The 25,840-nt window shown below is 38.7% G+C and overlaps 1 protein-coding gene across 1 annotated transcript in view; it reads right to left on the minus strand.

The window, feature by feature from the left end:
- Nucleotides 1-20,786, minus strand: part of LOC309960722 (mitotic spindle assembly checkpoint protein MAD2A-like) — a gene marked incomplete at both ends in the record, with an annotated part of 68,310 nt that extends 47,524 nt beyond the window's left edge. Inside the window, 2 exons of the mRNA XM_082837666.1 lie at nucleotides 16,482-16,678; nucleotides 20,780-20,786. Of these exons, the coding sequence (XP_082693792.1) occupies nucleotides 16,482-16,678; nucleotides 20,780-20,786 (204 nt within the window). The remainder of the gene's footprint in view (nucleotides 1-16,481; nucleotides 16,679-20,779) is intronic.
- Nucleotides 20,787-25,840: the final 5,054 nt, after the last annotated feature.

Here is a 25,840-nt window from a genome sequence, read left to right on the forward strand (position 1 = left end):
TTTACAACAAATGCTAAAGGAACTTCTCTAGGCAAGAAACACAAGACAAGGAAAAGACCTACAATAACAAACCCAAAACAATTAAGAAAATGGGAATAGGAACATACATATTGATAATTACGTTAAATGTTTATGGATTAAATGCTCCCAGCAAAAGACACAGACTGGCTGAAAGGATACAAAAACAAGACTCATACATATGCTGTCTACAAGAGACCCACTTCAGACCTAGGAACACATACAGACTGAAAGTGAGGGGATGGAAAAAGACACTGCATGCAAATGGAAATCAAAAGAAAGCTGGAGTAGCAATTCTCATATCAGAGAATATAGACTTTAAAATAAAAGCTATTACAAGAGACAAAGAAGGACACTATATAATGATCAAGAGATCGATCCAAGAAGAAGATATAACAATTGTAAATATTTATGCACGCAACATAGGAGCACCTCAATACATAAAGCAAATGCTAACAGCCATAAAAGGGGAAATCAACAGTAACACATTCATAGTAGGGGACTTTAACACCCCACTCTCACCAATGGACAGATCATCCAAAATGAAAATAAATAAGGAAACACGAGCTTTAAATGATACATTAAACAAGATGGACTTAATTCATATTTACAGGATATTCCATTCAAAAACAAAAGAATACACATTTTTCTCAAGTGCTCATGGAACACTCTCCAGGATAAATCATATCTTGGGTCACAAATCAAGCCTTGGTAAATTTAAGAAAAATGAAATTGTATCAAGTACCTTTTCTGACCACAACGCCATGAGACTAGATATCAATTACAGGAAAAGCTCTGTAAAAAATACAAACACATGGAGGCTAAACAATACACTACTTAATAACGAAGTGATCACTGAAGAAATCAAAGAGAAAATCAAAAAAATACCTAGAAACAAATTACAATGGAGACACGACCACCCAAAACCTATGGGATGCAGCAAAATCAGTTCTAAGAGGGAAGTTTATAGCAATACAATCCTACCTTAAGAAACAGGAAACATCTCGAATAAACAACCTAACCTTGCACCTAAAGCAATTAGAGAAAAAAGAACAAAAAATCCCCAAAGTTAGCAGAAGGAAAGAAATCATAAAGATCAGATCAGAAATAAATGAAAAAGAAATGAAGGAAGCGATAGCAAAGATCAATAAAACTAAAAGCTGGCTCTTTGAGAAGATAAACAAAATTGATAAACCATTAGCCAGACTCATCAAGAAAAAAAGGGAGAAGACTCAAATCAATAGAATTAGAAATGAAAAAGGAGAAGTAACAACTGACACTGCAGAAATACAAAAGATCATGAGAGATTACTACAAGCAACTCTATGCCAATAAAATGGACAACCTGGAAGAAATGGACAAATTCTTAGAAATGCACAACCTGCCGAGACTGAATCAGGAAGAAACAGAAAATATGAACAGACCAATCACAAGGAGTGAAATTGAAACTGTGATTAAAAATCTTCCAACAAACAAAAGCCCAGGACCAGATGGCTTCACAGGCGAATTCTATCAAACATTTAGAGAAGAGCTAACACCTATCCTTCTCAAACTCTTCCAAAATATAGCAGAGGGTGGAACACTCCAAAACTCATTCTACGAGGCCACCATCACCCTGATACCAAAACCAGACAAAGATGTCACAAAGAAAGAAAACTACAGGCCAATATCACTGATGAACATAGATGCAAAAATCCTCAACAAATACTAGCAAACAGAATCCAACAGCACATTAAAAGGAGCATACACCATGATCAAGTGGGGTTTATTCCAGGAATGCAAGGATTCTTCAATATATGCAAATCAATCAACGTGATACACCATATTAACAAATTGAAGGAGAAAAATCATATGATCATCTCAATAGATGCAAAGAAAGCATTCAACAAAATTCAACACTCATATATGATAAAAAACCCTGCACAAAGTAGGCATAGAGGGAACTTTCCTCAACATAATAAAGGACAAACCCACAACCAACATCATCCTCAATGGTGAAAAACTGAAAGCATTTCCACTAAGATCAGGAACAAGACAAGGTTGCCCACTCTCACCACTCTTATTCAACACAGTTTTGGAAGTTTTAGCCACAGCAATCAGAGAAGAAAAGGAAATAAAAGGAATCCAAATCGGAAAAGAAGAAGTAAAGCTGTCACTGTTTGCAGATGACTTGATACTATACAGAGAATCCTAAAGATGCTACCAGTAAACTACTAGAGCTAATCAATGAATTTGGTAAAGTAGCAGGATACAAAATTAATGCACAGAAATCTCTGGCATTTCTGTATACTAATGATGAAAAATCTTAAAGTGAAATTAAGAAAACACTCCCATTTACCACGGCAACAAAAAGAATAAAATATCTAGAAATAAACCTACCTAAGGAGAGAAAAGACCTGTATGCAGAAAATTATAAGACACTGATGAAAGAAATGAAAGATGATACAAATAGATGGAGAGATATACCATGTTCTTGGATTGGAAGAATCAACATTTTGAAAATGACTCTACTACCCAAAGCAATCTACAGATTCAATGCAATCCCTATCAAACTACCACTGGCATTTTTCCCAGAACTAGAACAAAAAATTTGACAATTTGTATGGAAACACAAAAGACCCTGAATAGCCAAAACAATCTTGAGAATGAAAAACGGACCTGGAGAAATTTGGCTCCCTGACTTTAGACTATACTACAAAGCTACAGTAATCAAGACAGTATGGTACTGGCACAGAAAGAGATATATAGATCAATGGAACAGGATAGAAAGCCCAGAGATAAACCCAAGCACATATGGTCACCTTATCTTTGATAAAGGAGGCAGGAATGTACAGTAGAGTAAGGACAGCCTCTTCAATAAGTGGTGCTAGAAAAAACTGGACAGGCACATGTAAAAGCATGAGATTAGAGCACTCCCTAACACCATACACAAAAATAAGCTCAAAATGGATTAAAGACCTAAATGTAAGGCCAGAAACTATCAAACTCTTAGAGGAAAACATAGGCAGAACACTCTATGACATAAATCACAGCAAGATCCTTTTTGACCCACCTCCTAGAGAAATGGAAATAAAAACAAAACTAAACAAATGGGACCTAACGAAACTTAAAAGCTTTTGCTCAGCAAAGGAAACAAGACCAAAACACAACCCTCAGAATGGGAGAAAATATTTGCAAATGAAGCAAGTGACAAAGGATTAATCTCCAAAATTTATAAGCAGCTCATGCAGCTCAATAACAAAAAAACAAACAACCCAATCCAAAAATGGGCAGAAGACCTAAATAGACATTTCTCCAAAGAATATATACAGACTGCCAAGAAACACATGAAAGAATGCTCAACATCGTTAATCGTTAGAGAAATGCAAGTCAAAACTACAATGAGATATCATCTCACACCAGCCAAAATGGCCATCATCAAAAAATCTAGAAACAATAAATGCTGCAGAGGGTGTGGAGAAAGGGGAACGCTCCTGCACTGCTGGTGGGAATGTGAATTGGTACAGCCACTATGGAGAACAGTATAGAGGTTCCTTGAAAAACTACAAATAGAACTACCATGTGACCCAGCAATCCCACTACTGGGCATGTACCCTGAGAAAACCATAATTCAAAAAGAGTCATGTACCAAAATGTTCATTGCAGCTCTATTTACAATAGCCAGGAGATGGAAACAACCTAAGTGTCCATCACTTAGGATAAAGAATGGATAAAGAAGATGTGGCACATATATACAATGGAATATTATTCAGCCATAAAGAGAAACGAAATTGAGTTATTTGTAGTGAGATGGATGGACCTAGAGAGTGTCATACAGAGTGAAGTAAGTCAGAAAGACAAAGACCGTATACTAACACATATATATGGAATCTAAGGAAAAAAAAAATGTCATGAAGAACCTAGGGGTAAGATGGGAATAAAGACACAGACCTACTAGAGAAGGGACTTGAGGACATGCAGAGGGGGAATGGTAAGCTGTGACAAAGTTAGAGAGTGGCATGGACATATATACACTACCAAAGGTAATATAGATAGTTAGTGGGAAGCAGCAGCATAGTACAGGGAGATCAGCTCGGTGCTTTGTGACCACCTAGAGGGGTGGGATAGGGAGGCTGGAAGGGAGGGAGATGCAAGAGTAAAGAGATATGGGAATGTATGTATATGTATAACCGATTCACTTTGTTATAAAGCAGAAACTAACATACCATTGTAAAACAATTATACTGCAAAAAAGATGTTAAGAAAAATAATGGTGTTATATAATGATAAAGGAATCAATACAAGAAAAGGATATTACACTCGGTAATATAATGTACGCCCAGTATTGGAGCACATAAGTATATAAAACAAATACTAGCAGACATAGATGGAGAAACTGACAATAATACAATAATAGTACGAGACTTTAACACCCCACTGACATAAATGGACAATACTGCTTCATTATCATTTGATTTGCATGCTGCTACATACATCATCTGTCTTTTCTTTCCTTTGTAAGTGATTAGTCATTTTATCTGGAAGATTAGAGATTTCTGTTATGTTTATTTTTAATCTATTTGTTACATACCTTTATCTCAAGATTCATCACTCTGAGTCAATTTAACAAGATTTAAGTGAACCCTTTCAAAATGTTGATTCAGGCCATCTTTGAATTCCAGAGACTTTTCTTTGATTATAATGCTGAACATTAGTTTAGTTTTATTCTTGTGATTTTTTCTTCAGACATTCCCATGATACTTATGATGTGTCTTTGTTCCCTATATTCCAAAACGATGGCTATCTCTCATGTTTTTCTCTCATTTTATTTCATTATAGTTCTCTTCTTTGTTTTTACTCCTTTCTTCAAGTTCCCTTACTATACTTTCAAATTATTCTCCCTTGAGAATTTTTAAATTCAGTCTTTGTTTCTGTCTTTTCCTTTGATTTCTTTCCTCAGTTCAGTAAATCTAATTTCAAGTTTTGTGTGTGTGTGTGTGTGTATTTTATAGCTTTATTAAGAAATAATCCACATACCACAAAATTCACAAATGTAAAGTGTGTAATTCAGTGGTTTTTAGGATATTCACAGAATTCTGCAACCATCACCATAATATAAATTCAGACCACTTTTACCATTTCATCCCCCAAAAAAATGCCCATTAGCAGTTACTTCCCAACCATCTCTCCAGCCCTAGATAACCATTAGTCTACTTCCTGTTTCTAAAAATTTGCCTATTCTGGACATTTCATATAAATGGAAACAAAAGATATGTTGTCTTTTACGATTGGCTTCTTTCACTTAGTGCATTGTTTTCAAGGTTAATACATGTTTCCTGTTTTTTACCTTATTTATGAACCATTTATACTCTGAATTGTTGACTTTGATTCATAAAGTTCTTTCATTTTTGTCATTGCTTATTTAATGTTATTTAATTTATATTAGAGTTGTACTATAATTTTCTTCTGCTCCATAACTGTTTTTGGTGTGTGTTTTCATCTGCTCAAAGGTTTTGACAGTCACCTTCCTTCTCCTTATAGTAGATCTGAAGTGGATGCTATGTGATTTTTTCTGTAAACTTTTAAAGTACCTTTTATTGTTCTTAAACATTAATTATAGTTAATTATAGATGAGGCTGAATGGTTTGGTTTGCTAAGATTCTTAGTTCAAGCTTACCATATTTGGATAGCACAGTGAAGTTTCTTTACTAATCGCTGTCTTTTTCCTGTATGTGTGTTGGGGGTAGGGGAAATGTAGAATGTCTTCTGATCCTGTGATATTCTTTTGTTTCTGAAGGTTCCATATTTTTCACTGCTTTTCCTGTACCCCTTTATCTCTTTACTACCAAGCTTCCAATAATCCCTCCTCTTCATGTAGCCTCTATCATCCACCAAAGTGATGCTTTTCTACTTTTCTTAATCTCTGACCACACATATGTTCCAGTCTTCCCTTTTGGTTCCCCAATAGTCATTGTACTGATCCACAGGCACTGACCACGTTCCAATATTTCTGTCACTCAGTGTCAGACTTTCTCCTTCAAGGATAATGCTATCTGTGTCTCCTACTATAAAGATTCTGTTACTCAATCTATTTCACAGATAATCTTCCTGTTTCTCTACTTAGAAAAAGGTTACAGAGTAGGCTACATTGATTTTGGATGTTTTCCCCCATATGTAGATTGGAGTTTTTAGCAGACTGTGTCTCCTAATTATGTTCTAGGCATGGGTTATAGTTGGCTTTATTTATGTGGAGGTTATGTGGAAAACTTTATATTTAGGAGCCAATCATTTTGCTAGCCAATATTTTACTTAAAATAGGATATTTCCCCTCATTTGTTTTGCAAATCTATTAGATTCATTGTGGAAAATATACTAAATGATCCTACAAACCAGTTTTATCTAGTTCCTCGTGTCATTGCCCTAGTATTTGACTGATTTTACTTTCTTAAGCAAGAAAGACTGTAAATTTAGGTTAAGTTTTTGAGGTAGAGATTACTAGTGCTCATCATTATATCTATTTTTCCTTTCCTTGTACAAAAGAGACTGCAGTTCAATATTTCTTTTAATTAGGAAGTACTCACTTGTCATTAAAATGTGAGAGGGAGAAATGTGTCATTTCTAGGCTAAGACAGAAAATAAGTCATTAGAGAGTTCTATTCTCTTGCTCCTCCCCTGCCAAGACAATAATGGATAAGGCTTTACCTCGAAAGAGTGGAGCCATAAGATGGAAATTATTTAAACTTCCGTTGAGCTTCCACGTAGAAGACATATTTTGCTAAGAAACACCCAAAACTGCACAGAAATTATTATAGAATGAGCAAAGAATACACTTTTGTCTAGCCACTGAGATTTAGCAGAAAAATCGGTACTACAGCATAGGTCTAGCCTATTCTGATATATATAGTTTAGAGGGTGAAACAATCTCCTCAGAGCAAGAATAGGTATATAGGCTTCTATATTTCACAGATAAACAAAAACAAACTTTAAGAGCATAACTCATAAAATCATTAAACTGGTAAAGTTCTTTAGTGAAAAAATTAAAGGAAAGTCCACATACATAATGCAATTAGCAAACTGAAAGCTTCTTTTATCCTTCTGGAAGTCACATTTTTTATATAGAAAGTTTCAAATAAAATGATATACTATTTAAAGTAGAAATATACTTTTTAATTAGTGTCTTAAAAGATGAACAGCTGGCAACATTTGTGAGCAATATTTTACAAGACCTTTGCAAATCTCCAAATTTGTGAAAATCACTAATATATTTAAACCCCCTCATAAAGTATTATATTTTAACAAACATTTAAATTAAGCTTCAAACTGCAAGGTAGGAAATATTAATTTGATTTTAATTGAATTGATTTGATATTGAATTAATTTGTTTTTTCTTGTAAAATAAACAATATTCTATAATTTAATGTATGATTATTATAGTAATATAATTATGAGCTGAATTGACAAACCTATAACTTGGTAAATAATTGTGATTGCTGCTGTATCCTATGTGTTTATGTGTTCACTAAAAACAGCATGAATGTATATTTAGAAACAGATTTTCTTCCATTTTTGAATGGTTTAATTCTAAGCGAAATTTGTTCTGCCTATGGCTCATCTCTTTGTGTTAGAATTCTGCCTTAGTAGGGAATACTTTCTCAGTTATGTATTCAACTGATGCCTCCTTTCCTACTAACTTCACATTATGCAAATTAAAATGGTTCTCAAAATTCTTGAACAAATCTTTGCTCATAAATTTGGTTTCTTCAAATGCTGTGCTGGTACCTTCAGCACCTGTGGTTACATGGAAACTTTTTTTTTTTTTTTTTACAGACTTCTGGCTTCTTCCTAAATTATATTTGCATCCAGAATCACATGTTTCCTGTGCACATCTTCATACCACACAATAATTATCTTTTTAACTCTCATAAAGTATTCTCTTTTAAGCTATGAACAACCATGCACAGGCTAGAACATTTATGAAAGATTTTCTCTGTATTTCTGTATAGAGCATGTAGAGCTTTCTGAGTCACAAACCAGATTTATAGAAACCATCTATGTTCTAGTTAAGAAGCTTTGCTTTCAGTTCCATTTTCGTATCTTGCAAGGAGAACTATCTTGCTTTTCTAGGTAATTCTCAGAAATACGTATTATTATTTATTAGTTTTTACTTTTATCTAGCCAGGGTACTAGATATGGAATGAATAACTGAATGAGCAACACTGTGATGAAACATAGATGTGTGCAGATTTACTCATTAGTTAAGTGAAACAAGCCTGTAATAGAGTCTCAGGTGTTCTACCAAAATTTACAAATATATAAATATCACATTACAAATATACAAGGGAACTTAAACACACATACATCCTAGAATTCCTTAGTCTCTGCTCAATACTAAAACAGTTGTTTATAATGTCCTTGAATACCAAGAATGTAGTGTATTTGGATTTAACATATTCTTTTAATACAGGTTGGGTAGATTTCAAACTATTCTCATCCCTCTAGCAGAGAGGGATAAGCAAGTAGGCACTTGTTTCTGTTCCCTAACTCTGAGTCACACCAACAAAAGCTGGACTCTTTTACCTATTTTACATATTTGTTTTACATAAAGAAGTAGATATACAATAATTACTTAAATATGGAACCCATTTGATTGAAATAGCAAAGGTACTATTAGTTTTTAATTCATTTTGGTTCTATATTATTAAATATTAATTTAAAAAGTAGACCTTCCTACCCCAAAATTTGATCACCAATGAGACAGTCGTAGAACTCACGATTAGTTGAAGAAGAGCCTTTTCGAATATTTTTCAAGATTGTTTTATGTCCCAAATCAGGACTAGCAATATCTTTGTTTCTTAAAATGGAAATTAAATATGTCAAAGTTTCTAACCATATATTTTATTCTAAGCTCTCTTTACTTTGAAGACTAATATAGAGTAGGTTTGAAACTGTTCTTTCGCAGTCAAACGTTTTCAGATTCAATTAGGCTATTTTTTTTGTCCAGTATCAGCAAATACGCTCCAAGGAATCAACTCAAACCTTCCTGGTGAGGCTTCTAAATTTTTCCTCACGTGCAGGGTAGTCAATGAGCTGAGCAACCAAGCATCTATGGTACCATATCTCTCAAAATTTAATATGCTAACAATCCCATTACCCATGTACTATAGTAAGAACATCTGTCAAAGTGCATGAGTATATGAACTAATGGATTCCTGAGTATTTCTGTCATTTAGTTGAAGACCTGTCCTGAGATTTGGGGGTCAATTATTGGCAATATATTATTCAGTCAGATATAGGTTACAAATTTGTTTCTTGGCAAAGTCATTCTCTAGTGTAGACAATGGGCCTCAAATATAAACTTGTATTAGAATTATGTCAGAACCTTTATAAATATTTAGATGTTTCCCTGATTTACTGTGGTTTTGATTCAGCAGTTTGGGAGCTGTTTCACAATATATGACAAGTTCTCTCAAATGATTAGTTTGAATATAAACATTTGAGAACCTTTGCTCCAAACAAAATGTTAACTATATGAGCTCCATATCAGGAGTCAGAAGAAACAGAATCAGCATAACTAGTCACTTCAAGTTTTGTTACCATGCGTGTATCTTAGAGCCTCTTTTATCTTTTTTTCCCCAATGGGTCAGAGTCTGGCAGTTTGATCAATAAGCAGTTTCTGGTCACTTGCTTCCTCCCACCTTCAGTTAAGAAGCTTGAATGGGGTCCAAAATATTCATATATTACAAATTCCCCAGGTGAATCCTTATGATTCAAGTCCTCCAATGTTGAGGACAGGGTAATTTTTATTTATTCATTAAGTGAGTATTTTGACTTATCATTCTTAATATTTCCCTTGATTTCTCAAGGCATATAATTTTGTTTGTTTTTGTTTTTGTTTTGCAGCACGTGGGCCTCTCACTTTTGTGGCCTCTCCCGTTGCGGAGCACAGGCTCCGGACACGCAGGCTCTGCGGCCATGGCTCACGGGCCCAGCCGCTCCGCGGCATGTGGGATCTTCCCCGACCGGGGCACAAACCCATGTCCCCTGCATCGGCAGGCGGACTCTCAACCACTGCGCCACCAGGGAAGCCCTCAAGGCATATAATTTTAAAAATCGTGTTAAGGGTCACATAAATTAAAAGGGTACATCCTTTCTCAGATTTACAGGGGCTCCTTATCCCAGTGAAGAAAGTAAAAGGGAAGGGAAATAGACACACTTTCATGCACCATCTGCTTCACATATTTAATCCTCCACATAATCTAGTCTTTATTAACCATGGTTTGCATTTGAGGAGACAGATCTCCCAAGAGTATGAGTAACTTGATCACGTTCATAAAGTCAATAAATGGCAGAAGTGGGATACTAATTGAGATCTTACTGATGCCAAGTCCCAAGAACTATTTATTACACTATGCTGCCCTCCCCAAATATGGTGATAATAGTGAAAAAAATGAAAACTTCTTATGTAATGCTAGACTGGATTCATCATTTGACTATTCTCTCGGTAAAACTCATGCTGTAAATACCTGGAACTTTTAAAAATACCAACATTAAAATCTGCAGCTATTTTATTTTTAAACTATATCCTCACTTTTGGATTCCATGTTCTAAAAAATTTATTATTATGTTCCCAATTTATTAGTATATTGAAATAAGAATTTTAATATTTTAGCAAAATGCAGGGTTAGCAGTAATTCAGGAAATTCTTGAGAGATGAATTTCAAGGGAAAGAATGAAATAAATCTGTAAAGGATCTAGAACATTTAGAAGAAAACCTACTAGCTTTTATCATATATAAGATCACTCTCATGCTCATCCTTCCTCTATCAGACAGGCATATTCAATGTAACATAATACAAATGTATCAAACTATAAAATACTTATGCTATAGTTTGATATAAAACTTGGATTGCCTTGATAAAGCACATCTTGACATTGTGTTTAATACTAAAGTTCATCTAGAACCTAGTGCTACGCTTGAGTACATCATTTAAGATATCTCTAAAGGCACATTTTAGAGGGTTCTTCTTTAAGGAAATGTTTCTGTATCAGAAATGTTCACACTGTGTGTAAGTCTGATCAAACCAATACTTTCCATTTGCTTGCAATCCACGTTAGACTAATGTAACCTATGCAGTCTTATGGCAGCAATTAGACCTTGAAGTCCATAAATCATTTGCTTCATTTTTCCTAAGAGGAAGAGCTTTCATTCTCATTTCTTTTCCTTTCTCACTTTCTATTCTATTCTCCTTATCTCATTTGCTTTTCATATTTCTGTCCTTTTTCCCAAAGAACTATGCTTAAGCAGAACATTATGCTACATTGGCAACATACAGGAATCTCTATCAGCAGACACAAAATGTACACTAGCTCTTGTCAGCTCTAATCACAATGACACTGTCAAGTGCACTGAAGTTACAATAATTTAGTTTACAGCACTTCAATTATAAATCCTGACGGTGGTATGAATATTGGTTTACAGAAGTGGTCTCTAAGTAGATACTCTGTCACATAAGGGAGAAACCTTTAAAAATTAAAGCTAATGATAACTTTAATGAAAGAAACTCCCTGGATACACTCTTTAACCATATAAATTCAATTTAGATTAAATGTGAAAGTTTAGAATTTTTTTATTTTAGGTTAAAGTACTCTAGACTCTTTGTGATTATTGCTACATTTATGCCTGGTTTGGTTTCCAAACTAACTGCATCATGACTAATTATTGTAATAATTTTTATAATGCATTTTATTACTATAATCAAATACTAGCCTCAATAAACAGGCAAAAAAGAGAATCACATAGTATGTTGAAAAATTAATGGCTATTATTTTGCAATTAATAGATTGTTTTAAATATATTTTGTATTAATGTTTAGCTTTTTTAATATACAATTCAAAGTAACATATTCTTTTAGATTAACTACAGAATATAAATAAGATTCATTCTAACAAAATATAATGTATAGAAATATAATTTAAATTTCTGTTAAAATTGGGGACAGATATTAACTTTTAGAGAAATAAGAGGTCCTAGGTTCTATTACAGATTACAGTACTCTCTAGTAGAGATTTTGGGAAAGCCATCATATATTATTTTCTTCTAAATTCTACAGCAATAAAATGAGGTATATTAAACCTTCTTAAGCAAAGTTCTATAATTTAAATTATAAGCAGTTTGGAAAAAAAACAGTTTTACAATGCAAATAAATCAGCCTGAATAGCTAATTTTGTTCAGCTATCTTTTGCTATTTCATTTTAACCTTTTGTTTACATAGGCAAGCACAGTTTCTGTTTCTTTTTCATCTAAAGAGTGTCCATTATTGGCATAGATTTGGAACAAATCAACTGTGTGAGAAAAAGTGGAACAGAAGGAAAGACACGTAAGAGCCAAAATTTGCTATGCCTTTTTTTTTCCCTCTAGCACCTGGAATATAAGCATTGGCTTTACCATGGGAAAAAAGGGGCAAAATACTTAAGACCATAATAAATACATTGTAACTTCTGACTATTGCCTCTTATATTACAGATGTCTAATATACAAAGTTCTCTCTGCTTTTGCTTATAATACCCAGTAGGGCTGTGCTCCTTTCTGGAGGCTCTAGGGAGGAATCTGACCCCAGGCTCATTCAACTGGCAGGATTCATTTTCTTTCACTTGTTGTAGGAACCCATTTCCTTGCTGGCTGTCAGCAAAGGGCTGGTCTTTGCTCCTAGAGGCCACCCACCTTCCTTCTCATGTTTCCATATATCCCCACTTCCTCCAAAAATGGCAGGTGGAATCTCTCTCATGCTTCATATATCTCCCCTTCAGGTGTACCCTTCTGATGGATTCCCCAAATAAAAGGGAAAGTATTGCCTTAGTTTTTTCTTACCAATATTTAGTATTTTCAGTGTCCAGTACTTGCATCTATTTTGCTACATTTATTTTTTTTATTTTCTATTTAAGATAACCATTTTCCCACAACAACTATAAATTCGACATTCTCTGCTCTTTTAAGCCACCACGTTTGTGGTGATTTTTTACAGAAGGCTCAGGAGATTAATACATCATACATATAAAATTCTAGAGGAAGCAAAACTAATCTATAGTCACAGCAGATATCATCTGAATCAGGGATAAGGGAAGGGTTGCCTGCAAAGTGACATACAGGGACTTTTTGGGGAGATGGAAAATGTTATGTATCTTGACTGTGGTTATGGTTACATCAGTATGTATATTTGTCATAACTCATGGAACTACACAATTAAAATACAGTTAATTATACTTTAATAAATTAGAAATATGATTCATCAATTCATTGATCATTTAATCTTATAGGCAAATCATCACACTGCCTCTAGGCAACGTGGGTAGGACAAAATGCACAGAGGTGAAAGTAAGGTTTATCCTCTCACTATGGTCAAGTCCTATAAAGATATCATGGTCTCACTATATTTATGCCTGAATGTACGATACATCTCAAAGAGGTGCATAATCTGGGAAGCAGAGAGATAGCAACCCTTGGTCTCAGAGGTGTTCTTTGTTGGCTCCATAGTGGTTTGCTACCTTTATTTTGCCTTACCATTGCTGAAATTTGATTATAAATCACCCCAGCTTCTGAACAAATGAAAAGTCACAAACAATAATGAAACAATTTTCTTTGTTTTGGGTAACAGAAGGTGGTCAGTCAGAGCAAGTCAGTGGAGCAATAATCACTGCCAGCCTGTATTATTTTGTTTTAATAATGTTTCTGAGCATAGCTGAGGAATCAATTTACTACTCTAAAAATTTTGCAAGGGAGAGTGAACAACTGATTCTATCAATAATTTGAGGAACATTTATTAACTCCTGAGTGGGTGAAACGTCAAGATATTTGCTTATCTCTAAATCAGGAGGACACTGAGTTACTGTGATTAACTTTAACATGTGGGAGGGAACTCTTACACTGGATTGTGGAGGATATAAAAATAGCACAAAGACATAGATAAAATTGTTCATGAAGCACTGTCAGAATGAAGAGGAGATTAGAGCAGGCAACGAGGAAATACTAATTAGCAAACAAGCCTCTTGCTTTACTTTAAGCATCTCTCCCCACTACCTCTCCCTTCACCTATCTTGATTCTGTTAGTGACTCTAAACATTACATTTTGGCATAACTGGAAAAATATCCACCCATTTATATAATTTTATAAGTTAAAGCAACTACGTCATTGACCAGAATTATGAGAGATACGGAAGTCCCACAGTTTACCTTACAGAATTTGAAAACTGCTTCATGGTGTAACTTCTGCTAATGATAACATGAAGACCTTTGTCCTAAACTTTTAGTATCTAGAGTTCAGACTTGGGCATGTGGTCATATTCATAGGCATTTTAACCTCTTGGCCCTAATATGTGTTTTCGTTTTATTTTATAACGTTCATATGCAATGTTGGGAGAAAAAAGGCAAAGGATCAGATTTAGAGTGTAACCGGAAAATCTGACCAATTGGCTGCCAGCTTTATTTCGGAGGAATGCACTTTCCAGAGTAAATGATATATAATAAAAGAATACATATGACTATACGTTAGCTTAGTGAAGGCACTGAGGCAGGTGGATTCCAGCAGAGGGAAGAGCATATTCAGATGTCATGTGAAATAACATAGAATAAAGATGCAGACCTACTAGAGAATGGCCTTGAGGATACGGGGAGGGGGAAGGGTAAGCTGGGACAAAGTGAGAAAGTGGCATGGACATATATACACTACCAAACGTAAAATAGATAGTTAGTGGGAAGCAGCCACATAGCACAGGGAGATCAGCTCTGTGCTTTGTGACCACCTAGAGGGGTGGGATAGGGAGGGTGGGAGGGAGGGAGACGCAAGAGGGAAGAGATATGGGGACATATGTATATGTATAACTGATTCACTTTGTTATAAAGCAGAAACTAACACACTATTGTAAAGCAATTATATTCCAATAAAGATGTTAAAAATAAATAAATAATAAATAAGTTAAAAAAATAGTACTTTTAAAGAACAAAAAAACATTCAATATTACTGAAGAATAGAGCTTTGGATGAAGAGTTTTTGAAAGATGTAGCTGGAGAGATATAAGAACAAGAAAATAAACCAGAGAAAAGGATTGTGATTTGACTGATACTAAGAGCAATGAAGGACTCATGGGTTTTCATCAAGGCAATGGAATGTTCAGATCTTCCTGTACTGGAGAAACTGAGAAACTTTCAATCTTGGGACCTAGGGTAGACTTCTTCACATCTACTATTACTAAGTACAGGAAGTAGCAGAAGTAGATTGAGAGAGATCAAAGCTCCCATGACTGTCAGAGGTTATATGTGAAGTTTGAGGCCAAATCCCTGAAGGGGTAGGCTGAAGTCTGTAAGGCTAGAGAGTTAGACTGTGGAAACTTAATATTATGAACTCTGAAAATTCAATATCCTTTTTCCTTATAATGAAAGCTTCTTTTTTTTTCTTTCAAAAAAACTTACCTCTCATGCCTACAGAGATGAACCTAAAACCCAGACTGGCCAATCAGAATATTCATAATGATTAGCTCAGAGGTAGACATATAAATTAAGCAAAAGCAGTTATTTGGGGCAATTAAGATGCATACTGAGGGAGGAGATTAGCTCTCATTATTTTTTAATTGTCAGCTAAAAGAGCATTATAAGTCTAAAAGCTTTATTAGCAATTTCTGCCATAATATGGACAGAAATTAATTGATTTTGTTTAAGTTACTTTGAGATTTAGTGCTGTCACCACTGCAAATATCCTAACTGATATGTGTATTAATATATCCTAGCTGATATGTGTATTAATAGAAAAACAAATTTACTTGGCATCAGAATGTAATAACATTCTGATATAAAACTATCTATAATTTCATTAAATATATGTATATATGGTATAACTCAGGACAACTTATAATTTACAAGAGAAAAAATAATAATCAGAGGATATTAACTATAAGCAAAGTAATTAAAATCATATACTGAGTATACATTATGTGCTGAAATGTAGAAATGAGATGAACTAATACATTTTAACAATTTAAGGTCACACCCTAATGGTATATACAAATATTTAAAACACATGCAAAATCCATGAAATTTATTGCTGTGTGTTTATTTAAGAACCTTCACTTGCATCTTTGTATTGAAGTCCTGTTTTAGCATTAGGTCAAAAATATTTTGTCCTGAAGCAGAACAACCTTTAAAAAGTATTATTTGCATTCCATACGAGATTACTGCAGGGGCCTTAGGATTTTTTTGAGTCTTCTGTGAAGACTGCTTTGAAGGCCAAAGTGCATGTCACTGTATTCCAGGCGACATATCTTGCTCTCACTCACAAATTAAACATTATATGCCAACTCTGTAATGATGCATGCAGTGACTACACCTGAAGAGTTCACTAATTGTTTGGTTAGAAGAAGCACTTTGGGAAATGTATGTTACGGTATCAACATTACCTATTTTTTCTATTTCCCAAGAGAGTAAAATAAGAATATTACCTTCAGAGTTGCCACCGCTGCCATCATGGGCTCCAGAGGTGGACATGGGCCGCCGCTACAAGACCGGTGAGCAGGCGCCAAGTGCTGCCCCTGCTGTCCCAGAGTGTGCGGACAGCAAGCAGCTGCCCACATGAGACCGGTGAGCAGGATCCAAGCCCTGTCCCCACCATACTGGAAGCACACAAGGGCCACTGCACCTGCACACCCCCATATCAAGGGAAAAACAGCACACGCTGAGGAGTCAGCAAGCATCCAAACTAAAAGCAGCCCCTCAATTCCAGAAAAGATGGTGAAGTATAAGGATTTCACCAAAGTTCACCTTCCCTCACAAAAACACCAAAATCACAACTAACTGCTGAACAACCATCAACAAAAAAGACCGGAACCTACCAGAAAAGATATTTTACATTTAAAAGACAAAGAAGAAGCCACAAGACTGTAGGAGGGGCACTTTCACGACATAATCAAATTCCATCCCCACCATGTGGGCAACCCACAAACTGGAATATAGTTATATCACAGAGGTTCTCCCACAAGAGTGAGAGTCCTGAGCCCCATGTCAGGTTCCCCAGCCTGAGGTTCTGGCATCAGGAGGAGGAACCACCAGAGCATTTGGCTTTGAAGGCCAGCAGGGCTTGAGTGCAGGAGCTCCACAGGACTAGGGGAAACAGAAACTCCACTCTTGAAGGGCACACACAAGGTTACACATACAGTGGGACCTACCACACTAACTCTATATTGTGAAAATGATTATACTACCCAAGGCAATCTACAGATTCAACGCAATCCCAATCAAATTGCCAATGGCATTTTTCACAGAAATAGAACAAAATATTTTTAAATTTGTATGGAAACACAAATAGCCAAAGCAAACCTCAGAAAGAAAAACGGAGCTGCAGGTATCAGGCTCCCTGACTTCAGACTATACTACAAAGCTACAGTAATAAAAACAGTATGGTACTGGCACAAAAACAGAAATATCGATCAGTGGAACAGGATAGAAAGCCCAGAAATAAACACATGTACCTATGTTCAATTGATCTATGATAAAGGAGGCAAGAATATACAATGGAGAAGACAAATTCTTCAATAAGTGGTGTTGGGAAAACTGGACAGCTACATGTAAAAGAATGAAATTAGAACATTCTCTAACACCATACACAAAAATAAACTCAAAATGGATTAAAGACCTAAATGTAAGGCTGGACACTATAAAACTCTTTGAGGAAAACATAGGCAGGACACTCTTTGACATAAATCACAGCAAGATCTTTTTTGATCCACCTCCTCAAGTAATGAAAATAAAAACAAAAATAAACAAATGGGACCTAACTAAACTTAAAAGCTTTTGCACAGCAAAGGGAACCATAAATAAAACAAAAAGACAACCCACAGAATGGGAGAAAATATTTGCAAATGAAGTGACTGACAAGGGATTAATCTCCAAAATATACAAACAGCTCATGCAGCTCAATATCAAAAAACAAATAACCCAATCAAAAACTGGGCAGAAGATCTATATAGACATTTCTCCAAAGAAGGTATACAGATGGCCAAAAAGCACATGAAAAGATGCTCAATATCATTAATTATCAGAGAAATACAAATTAAAGCTACAATGAGGTATCATCTCACACAGGTCAGAATGGTCATCATCAAAAAGTCTACAAACAATACATGCTGGAGACGGTGTGGAGAAAAGGGAACCCTCCTACACTGTTGGTGGGAATGTAAATTGGTACAACCACTATGGAGAACGGTATGGAGGTTCCTTAAAAAACTAAAAATAGACCTACCATATGATTCAGCAATCCCACTCCTGGGCATATATCCAGAGAAAACCATAATTTGAAAAGATACATGCACCCCAATGTTCATTGCAGCACTATTTACAATAACCAAGAAAAGGAAGCAACCTAAATGCCCATCGACAGAGGAATGGATAAAAGAAGATGTGGTACATATATACAATGGAGTATTCCTCAGCCATAAAAAAGAACTAATGCCGTTTCCAGCTACATGACTGTACCTAGAGATTATCATACTAAGTGAAGTGAGTCAGACAGAGAAAGACAAATATCATATGATATCATTTATATGTGAAATCTAATTTTTAAAAATGATACAAATGAACTTATTTACAAAACAGAAACAGATATTGAAAACAAACTTACGGTTACCAAAGGGGAAATGTTGGCGGGGGGAGGAATAAATCAGGAGCTTGGGATTAACATACACACACTACTATATATAGATAGCCAACAAGGACCTACTGTATAGCACAGGGACCTCTACTCAATATTTTGTGATAACCTATATGAGAAAAGAATCTGAAAAAGAATGAATATATGTATATGTATAACTGAATCACTTTGATGTACACCTGAAACTAACAGAACATTGTAAATCAACTATAATCCAATATAATTTTTAAAAATAATAAAAAACAAAATCTATTTCTTTTTGAAAGTCAAAGAAAGAGTATCATCTTCAGTTCAACGAATTACACCTAACATGATATTCTAACAGCAAAATTCATTAAAAGTAATAAACACTGTCTGAATGTTCATGGCTCTATTGAATCAATGACAGTGGGAGTCTATAAAAATATTTACTAATTTTACTCAAGTCTATATGGCACCAATGATGGTTATACATGTAGAAAACACAAAAGCAATATTAAGTATACTTTTTAATTTTAAATAATCTAGTTATATTTTTAAGAAATTACTAATAGAACTATTGCAAAAAATAACATTGTTTGAACTTCATTTGTTTTGTTTTGATTTTAATGATCCATGAAATATTAATTTCAGTGGTTATGAGTGTTATCACCCTTCTATGATTCAAAGTTCAATCAATCACAAATCAAATCAGGACATCCAGAATGTGCTCGGTTTTTTGTTTGTTTAGAACTTCGGTGTCGTTGGGACCCAGACCACATCAACCATCATAAATTGCTGACCACCATGCTTCAGGTCATATTCATACATACCTTGGTCCTGGCTGTGGACCCTGCAGTGCCCTGTAAACTGGCTCTCATCCTTCAGCGTGGTCTGGGAGCCCCTGGAGAACAGAGTTAGACCCAAGGATGAGAGTGCCTTTGTAGAAGTCCAGGAACCCTGTAGCGTACTTCCAGCATACTGTTGGAGGAAAAAAAAAAAATGAGTTTGGATGCACTAGAGAGGGTAAAAGGGACAGTCTGACTTTACCTGCATAACCCCTCCCTCAAGACAGCACAGATTAGTGCCAAAAGAGACCATCTTGGCCCATGATTTCTCACATGGAGAAAGTGAAAGCAAATGAATGAGTACTCAGATTCCCTAGCCAAGTGAGATGCTGCCCAAGAGGCCCATTTCTTCTTCACCCCATCCAGAGAACTGAGTCACGAGCAGCACTACTTGGGGTAGGGAAGATGCTGTGAGAGTGGCAGAGAGGAGTCTCAGAGGGGCTTAGAGGGACGTGGATCCGGATCCTGTTTACTGCATCTTGGACTCCATCAAGAAGCCTGCCCAACAGCCACTGGGGAAGCCTCACCGTGGATCTTCCCAACTGGTCCATGGGCACCCCTAGTGCTCTGTGCAACTCACCACACACCCCCCAAACTGTGTGGCGAGCTCCTTGTGCACACTCCTGATGGAGGCAAACAAGCTTTGGCAGATGGCTAGTGAGCACCGCAGAAAATCAGTCTCAATCTGCAGGCCAGGAAGCAACCACTAATTTGAGCTCTAGCGTCACCACTGGGAAAGCAAAAGGGAGGCTAGCAACCTGCCTAGTGTGTTGCAGGATGGAGAGAAAGCACATAAGCTTAAGAATTCTGCCACAAGGGGAAGCAAGAAGTGTGAGGCAGGTGTATCCACAGAAGGACTGAGAAAGCCTAAGAATTCCTAGCAGGCAGTGGGAAGGTATTTCTTTCCTAAAATCCGTCAGTAAAGACTAGAAGTGACTTGTTACTTCTAATGGAAGGACAGCAACCGCAAGAAGTACAAGAAACATAAAAAATCATGGAAACATGACACGAACAGGGGATCGCAATAATCTGCTAGTAACCGATCCCAACAACATCCCTGATAAAGAATTCAAAACAGCTGGGGTTTTCCCTTGTAACGAGAACTTCTAAGATCCACTCTCTTAGCAACTTTAAATATACAATACAATATTAACTGAAGTCACCATGCTGTACTGTTACATTCCCCATTAGTTGTTTATTTTATAACTAGAAGTTTGTTCTGGTTCTTTCCTGTCCTTGCCCAGCCACTCGGCTGCACAAGGTCAGAAGGGCCCAGCCAGCTGCTGACCCGCCATGCTGTCCCGCTTCCAGGGAGGCCAGGAAGGCAAGGACAGGGCTTTCCACTTCCCAGTTGCAGGGGTCCGGGTGTACTTCAACCGGCGAGCGCAGGTGCGCGCCCCGGCAGAGCGCAGCGTGGGGTCCAGTAGTGGGACCCCTGCCCTCCCTCCGCGCCCCCCCAACACCTCGCAACCCGCCTCAAGGCGGCGGCGCAGGCGCAGAGGCGCCACCCCTCCCCCGCCCCTCGAGCAACAAGCCCGAACGCCAGCCCAGCTGAAGCCGAAGCCTGAGCAAGATGCCAGGCAGCAGCGAGCCCAGCCTCCTACAAGGGGACGGAAGGGGCCGGAGCCCGAAGACGAAGCACAAGTGCCACTACGCAGGCTGCGAGAAAGTTTTGGGGCTGGGAACTCACACAGGCACACGGCCCTTCGAGGGCGGCTGGCAGCACGGCTTGCTGAAGTTCGAATTCCGCGCCTCCGGCGAGCTGGCGCAGCACCGCCTCACTGCGCACGCGCGAGAAGTTATGAGGCCCACCTGTGGGAAGCTCGTCGGGCGCAGCCGAGGACCTCCAGAGGAAGCTCGCGCGCAGCCGCACGGCTTTCAGCCCCGGCGGGACCCGCACCCTCTCTCTCCGTTTTCGACTACAGCCGCTCCGACTTCAGCAGCACCACCGTCAGCGCCCCCAGCTCGCCGAAAGCGCCGCCCGCTTGGGCTGCCGGGCCGCTGGGGCCGATTTTCTGTGGCAGCGCAACCTCCGTCAGCCTCTTCCGCGAGCTCCGCGCTCCCCGCCCCTCATCCCGTGGGCCCGAGGCCTGAGGACCCTCCCCGCCTTGTTACCGCCGTGGGGAGGGGCTCTCCCTTCCTCTCGGGATTCCGTGTCTTTTCCTTCGGTAATGAGAAAGAAGAAGGAGAACTTCATGAAGTCAACAACAATGAAAACAAGTTTCTTCACTTCAGGGGTCAAAGTAAACTTGTAAAACAGCAGCGACAACCGCAAAAAACACCATGTGCAAAGAGCACAGTACACATACCCACGAAGGTGAGAGTCAGCGGTGTTGAACCCCACTTTCTTAGGGATGGACGTGTTCCAGGGGTCGGTAAGGAGGCTCTCCGCCTCCCCCCCCCCCCCCCCCCCCCCCCCCCCGCTCCTGCTGCCTTACTAGGAACATAGAATGGCACTCCCGAGTTTCCGAGAACACACTGGGGACATGGCCCCAGGCCACTGCAGGTGGAGTTGAATGTCTGCCCCAAGGGTCAGTGGATGGTCAGTTCGAAGCAGATATTTGTGCTCTCAGGGCAGATCCCTAAGCTGGGGGACCCTGCGTCTCCCTCTTCTTGCCCACCTGCCCAACCTCTAGCCACCACTCTAGTGCCAGTCCTGGCACAGAATGCAGACTGTTCTGAAGGACAGGCCACCTCAGAGGAATGCCTTAAACCATGGTGGGCAAAAGGAACACTCCCTCTGCCCTCCATGGCACCCTGCCTGTCTTCCTCTCCTGGACCGTCTCTCTGGGACCCCTCGGAGCACTGGAAACAGAGATGCAAACTCGGGTTGGGTAGACGATTATAGGAGCCCATGTCCAATGTGTTAAGTCCAGGCCACCCACCTGACCCTCAGCCTACTTGAGGTTCAGTGTCAGCACAGGGACACCTGCTACTCTGAGTCCCTGTAGAAGGCAGATAGGGACCTTACACTATTGTTCCACATGGATGTTGCCCTCATGGTCACCACCCACCCCTACCTCAACATCAAGTTGGAACTTGTATCCCTAAGCCATGAGCACAGCCGTGCTTGTGCCCCTCCAGCTGTGTTCTGGGTTACCCTCCCCCCCCCCTTTTGGTAGAAATTTGCTTATCACTTGAGATACGTGGAGACATCTTGGGATGTCACAAAAGAAGGTGAGGAGTACTTACCTAGGGATCAGTTTGCACAATGCTGAAGAAAGGGTCAGTTTTCAACAAAATGATGCCCATCAAATGTGATTCAGAAACGGGTGATAAGCCAAGTTGTAGATTGTGCCTGGGTCTCAGTCTCCTGTAATAAATGAGGGGGGGGGGGGAAAGCAACAGGTTTCAATACCTATGTTTAGCCAGGGGGAAAATGATTTTGATCCATCCCACTGTGAAGTGGGATCCAGGAAGCTGCAGGGAAAATGATCAAAGCAGAAAGGAGCAACATCTCAAACATGGGGAGTTGGCTTGATCATTTGTTGACCAAAGTTACTTCCTGGAGAGGATAGAAACAAAGGGACCTGGAGGAGGGACTTCCCTTTATGATTGTCCACATTGTCTCTATTGCTATTCCATTTCTAGGTCCCAAGGAGGCAGCAACTGGATGGTGCACAATTTCCACCCATGGGTTGGAAAGGTGAGCAGAAAGCAGAATTTTGGGAAGCTATGAGTTCTTGCCAAGCATGGGCTGTGTGGTAAGGTAATTTAAATCCTTGAAAAGGTGCCTAAGAAGCTGAAAGAGGTTGTCTGCTGCCAGGAAAGTTGAGAGTGAAGTTCTTTCTGTTGGGAGCACAGGCCCAACCCTGTCAAGATGTCTCTTGTCCTCAGTAGACACCTAGATTTTTCTCTAGTCCCAGGAAGTGATTAGGAGATGCTCACTGTCAATCTGAAGGTCCCAGAAAGTGCTTAGGAGATGCTCACTGTCAATCTGAAGGATATGGAGATTATGGAGTAAACCAGTTTGAAAAACTACTTTCTTCCTAGGCACTAGCCACCTTCCCTTCTGGGGGCAGATGGTGGGGAGAAGCTTAAGGTATCACTGGGGGTGTCTAATGTCAGAAGAAAAGGAGGCTATGCAGTGACCATGGAAGGCCCAGAGAGCTCAGGCAAGGACATCTCTTCCCACACTGAGCTCCACAAATAAAACATTAATGAAATAAAGGGGGCTAAGAAGAACAGATGGAGTCATGGTCTGCCAGATTTTCACCCTCTCACCCATATGCACACATACATGCACATATACACCAAGCAGGTGATGAGATGATCTAGGGTTGGCTGCCTCACCCCAGGAGTCCGTTGGATGGGCAGCCTGACTGCAGATTGTCATTTTGGTCTAGCACTGTCGCAGGGTGCAGAGTAGCAGAGGCCAGTGAGGTATGTGTGGTGGAGGATGGAGGCCACTGAGGACTCTGGCACCAGGACCTGGACTTTCAGACTTTAGACCTGGATGTTATTTCCAGAAAGCTCTTTTAGCTGCATGAGCCTATCCATATATAGTGCATGGGTTCTTGTTCTTAGTCATGAGAGGATTCCATCACAAATGCATCTGAAGGGGATATATCCCACTCCAAAACGTTATACTTTCAGCCCTGTGGCTGGGGTGGGACCCCATTGCCATGGTAACTGAGTGTGCCAGCTGATAGGCCTCTTGTAGTCCACTGAAGACAAGGACTGCTGCTTCTTTTGGCTGTTATTAAACCCAGCTGGCACAAGTGGCTGGGCCTTCTACTGCTCCTCCTCACAGTCCAGAAAAACCTGGTTTATGATCTTGTCCTTCTCCTCAGGGGAGATGAAGTTCTTGATGATTAGGTACTTGAACTTGAGTTCTCAGGTCTCCTCATTCTGTGCCTTCTGCAGGTCCTGCTACATGCAGATGTACTCATCATACTGGTCCTGGATCTCCACCTTCACTGCTTGCTGCTTGGCATGGAGCTTCTCGAGTTTCTTGGGTTTGACTTCTGCCCCAGAGCTACATGATCTCTTCATCTCAGATCATCACCTCCTGCTGTATTTCCTGCTCCTGGCATTTCTGCTTGGCAGTCTCCTCACTCTTCAGTTTCAGTATCTTCTGCTGCTGTTTGGTGTGATCCATGACGTTCTTACCCCAATGGAGAAGCTTGCTCTCCATGGCCTTGTACTTGGCTGCAAGCAGCTCTGTGGCCTGCTGTTCCTGCCGTAGGTCTTCCAGCATCTTCTCCTTCATCTCCAGCAGCTTCTGCTTCTCCTCACTCACCAGGCTGCAGTCATCCTCTACAACTTCTGCACCTGCAGGTAATTATCCATGTTTTTATCCAAGGCTAGTTCCAGGAGGCTGGGTAGGTGGTAGTTGTTGTTATTGTTATCCTGCTCTTTGGCCTCCCAGACCTTGATTACTGGTCCTTCATGGTATCCCACCAGGGCTGACATGCTGCTTTTTATGCTGCTGCTTTTTATGCTATAGCTCTTTATGCTGCTGCTCTTCCTCCAGAGCCACTTTTCCAGAATCTTCTCCAGATGAGATTTCAGGTGGGTGATTTCCTGGAATTCTTACAGCAGTGTGTCCTTGGGGTCCTCGTGCACTCAGAGCTTGTTCTTGATCTTCTTGGCTCGGTGGGCAAAGCTTGGTTTTGGAAAGGCTCTTCTTGTAGCCAGCAAGAAACTGGCCCCAGTGTGGCTGCCATGACCATCTGGTCATTGACCCGTAGCTTAACTTAGATTGCCTAGAAAATAGAACCTGAAGCAAAAATATAATGTGCTAATACTTTATTAAGGGAAAGCTTATAGCTCCAGGGAAGTATCAATAGAAGTGAAGGACAAAAGGGACTGAGGAAAGAAAGAAGGGAGAACAAAGAGAAGTACAATGCTAAACAGACTGCAGTTTATGGGTTGCATGTGGTATGTTCAGAGAGGTCATATGAACTACTGTTTCAGATGATTTCTTGCTTTAAAAAAAAACTGTTTTAATGATTTGAGATATTTCCTGAATTATATCCTTAATTTTTATGTATATTTTCATTAGCCTCTTTTTTATTGTGTTCTATGGATCTGTCTGCCTATTTGTGTGGTACCTTGCACACTTTTAATTACTAGTTTAATTGGATATATTTGGGCTAGTCCATCTAAATATTTTGCTCTTCTTTTGAAGAACTCCCTAAGGTAGTTGTTTGCTCATTTTTTCCTAGATGAATATTAGCATGGATTGTCTAATTCCATTTTCTTAAAGTTTGTATTATTTTAGGATCACGTTCATTTTGGAAAGTAAATAAGAAGGACCTGAATCTTTATGACATTCTCTTTGAAAGACTGTCATGAAAGTGCTATATGACAATTCTCCTCTATTCTCGTTTGTTTAAAATGAAAA

This window comes from Leucopleurus acutus, assembly GCF_964270905.1.
Source record: "Leucopleurus acutus genome assembly, chromosome: 4".
NCBI classification, from domain to species: Eukaryota; Metazoa; Chordata; class Mammalia; order Artiodactyla; family Delphinidae; genus Leucopleurus; species Leucopleurus acutus.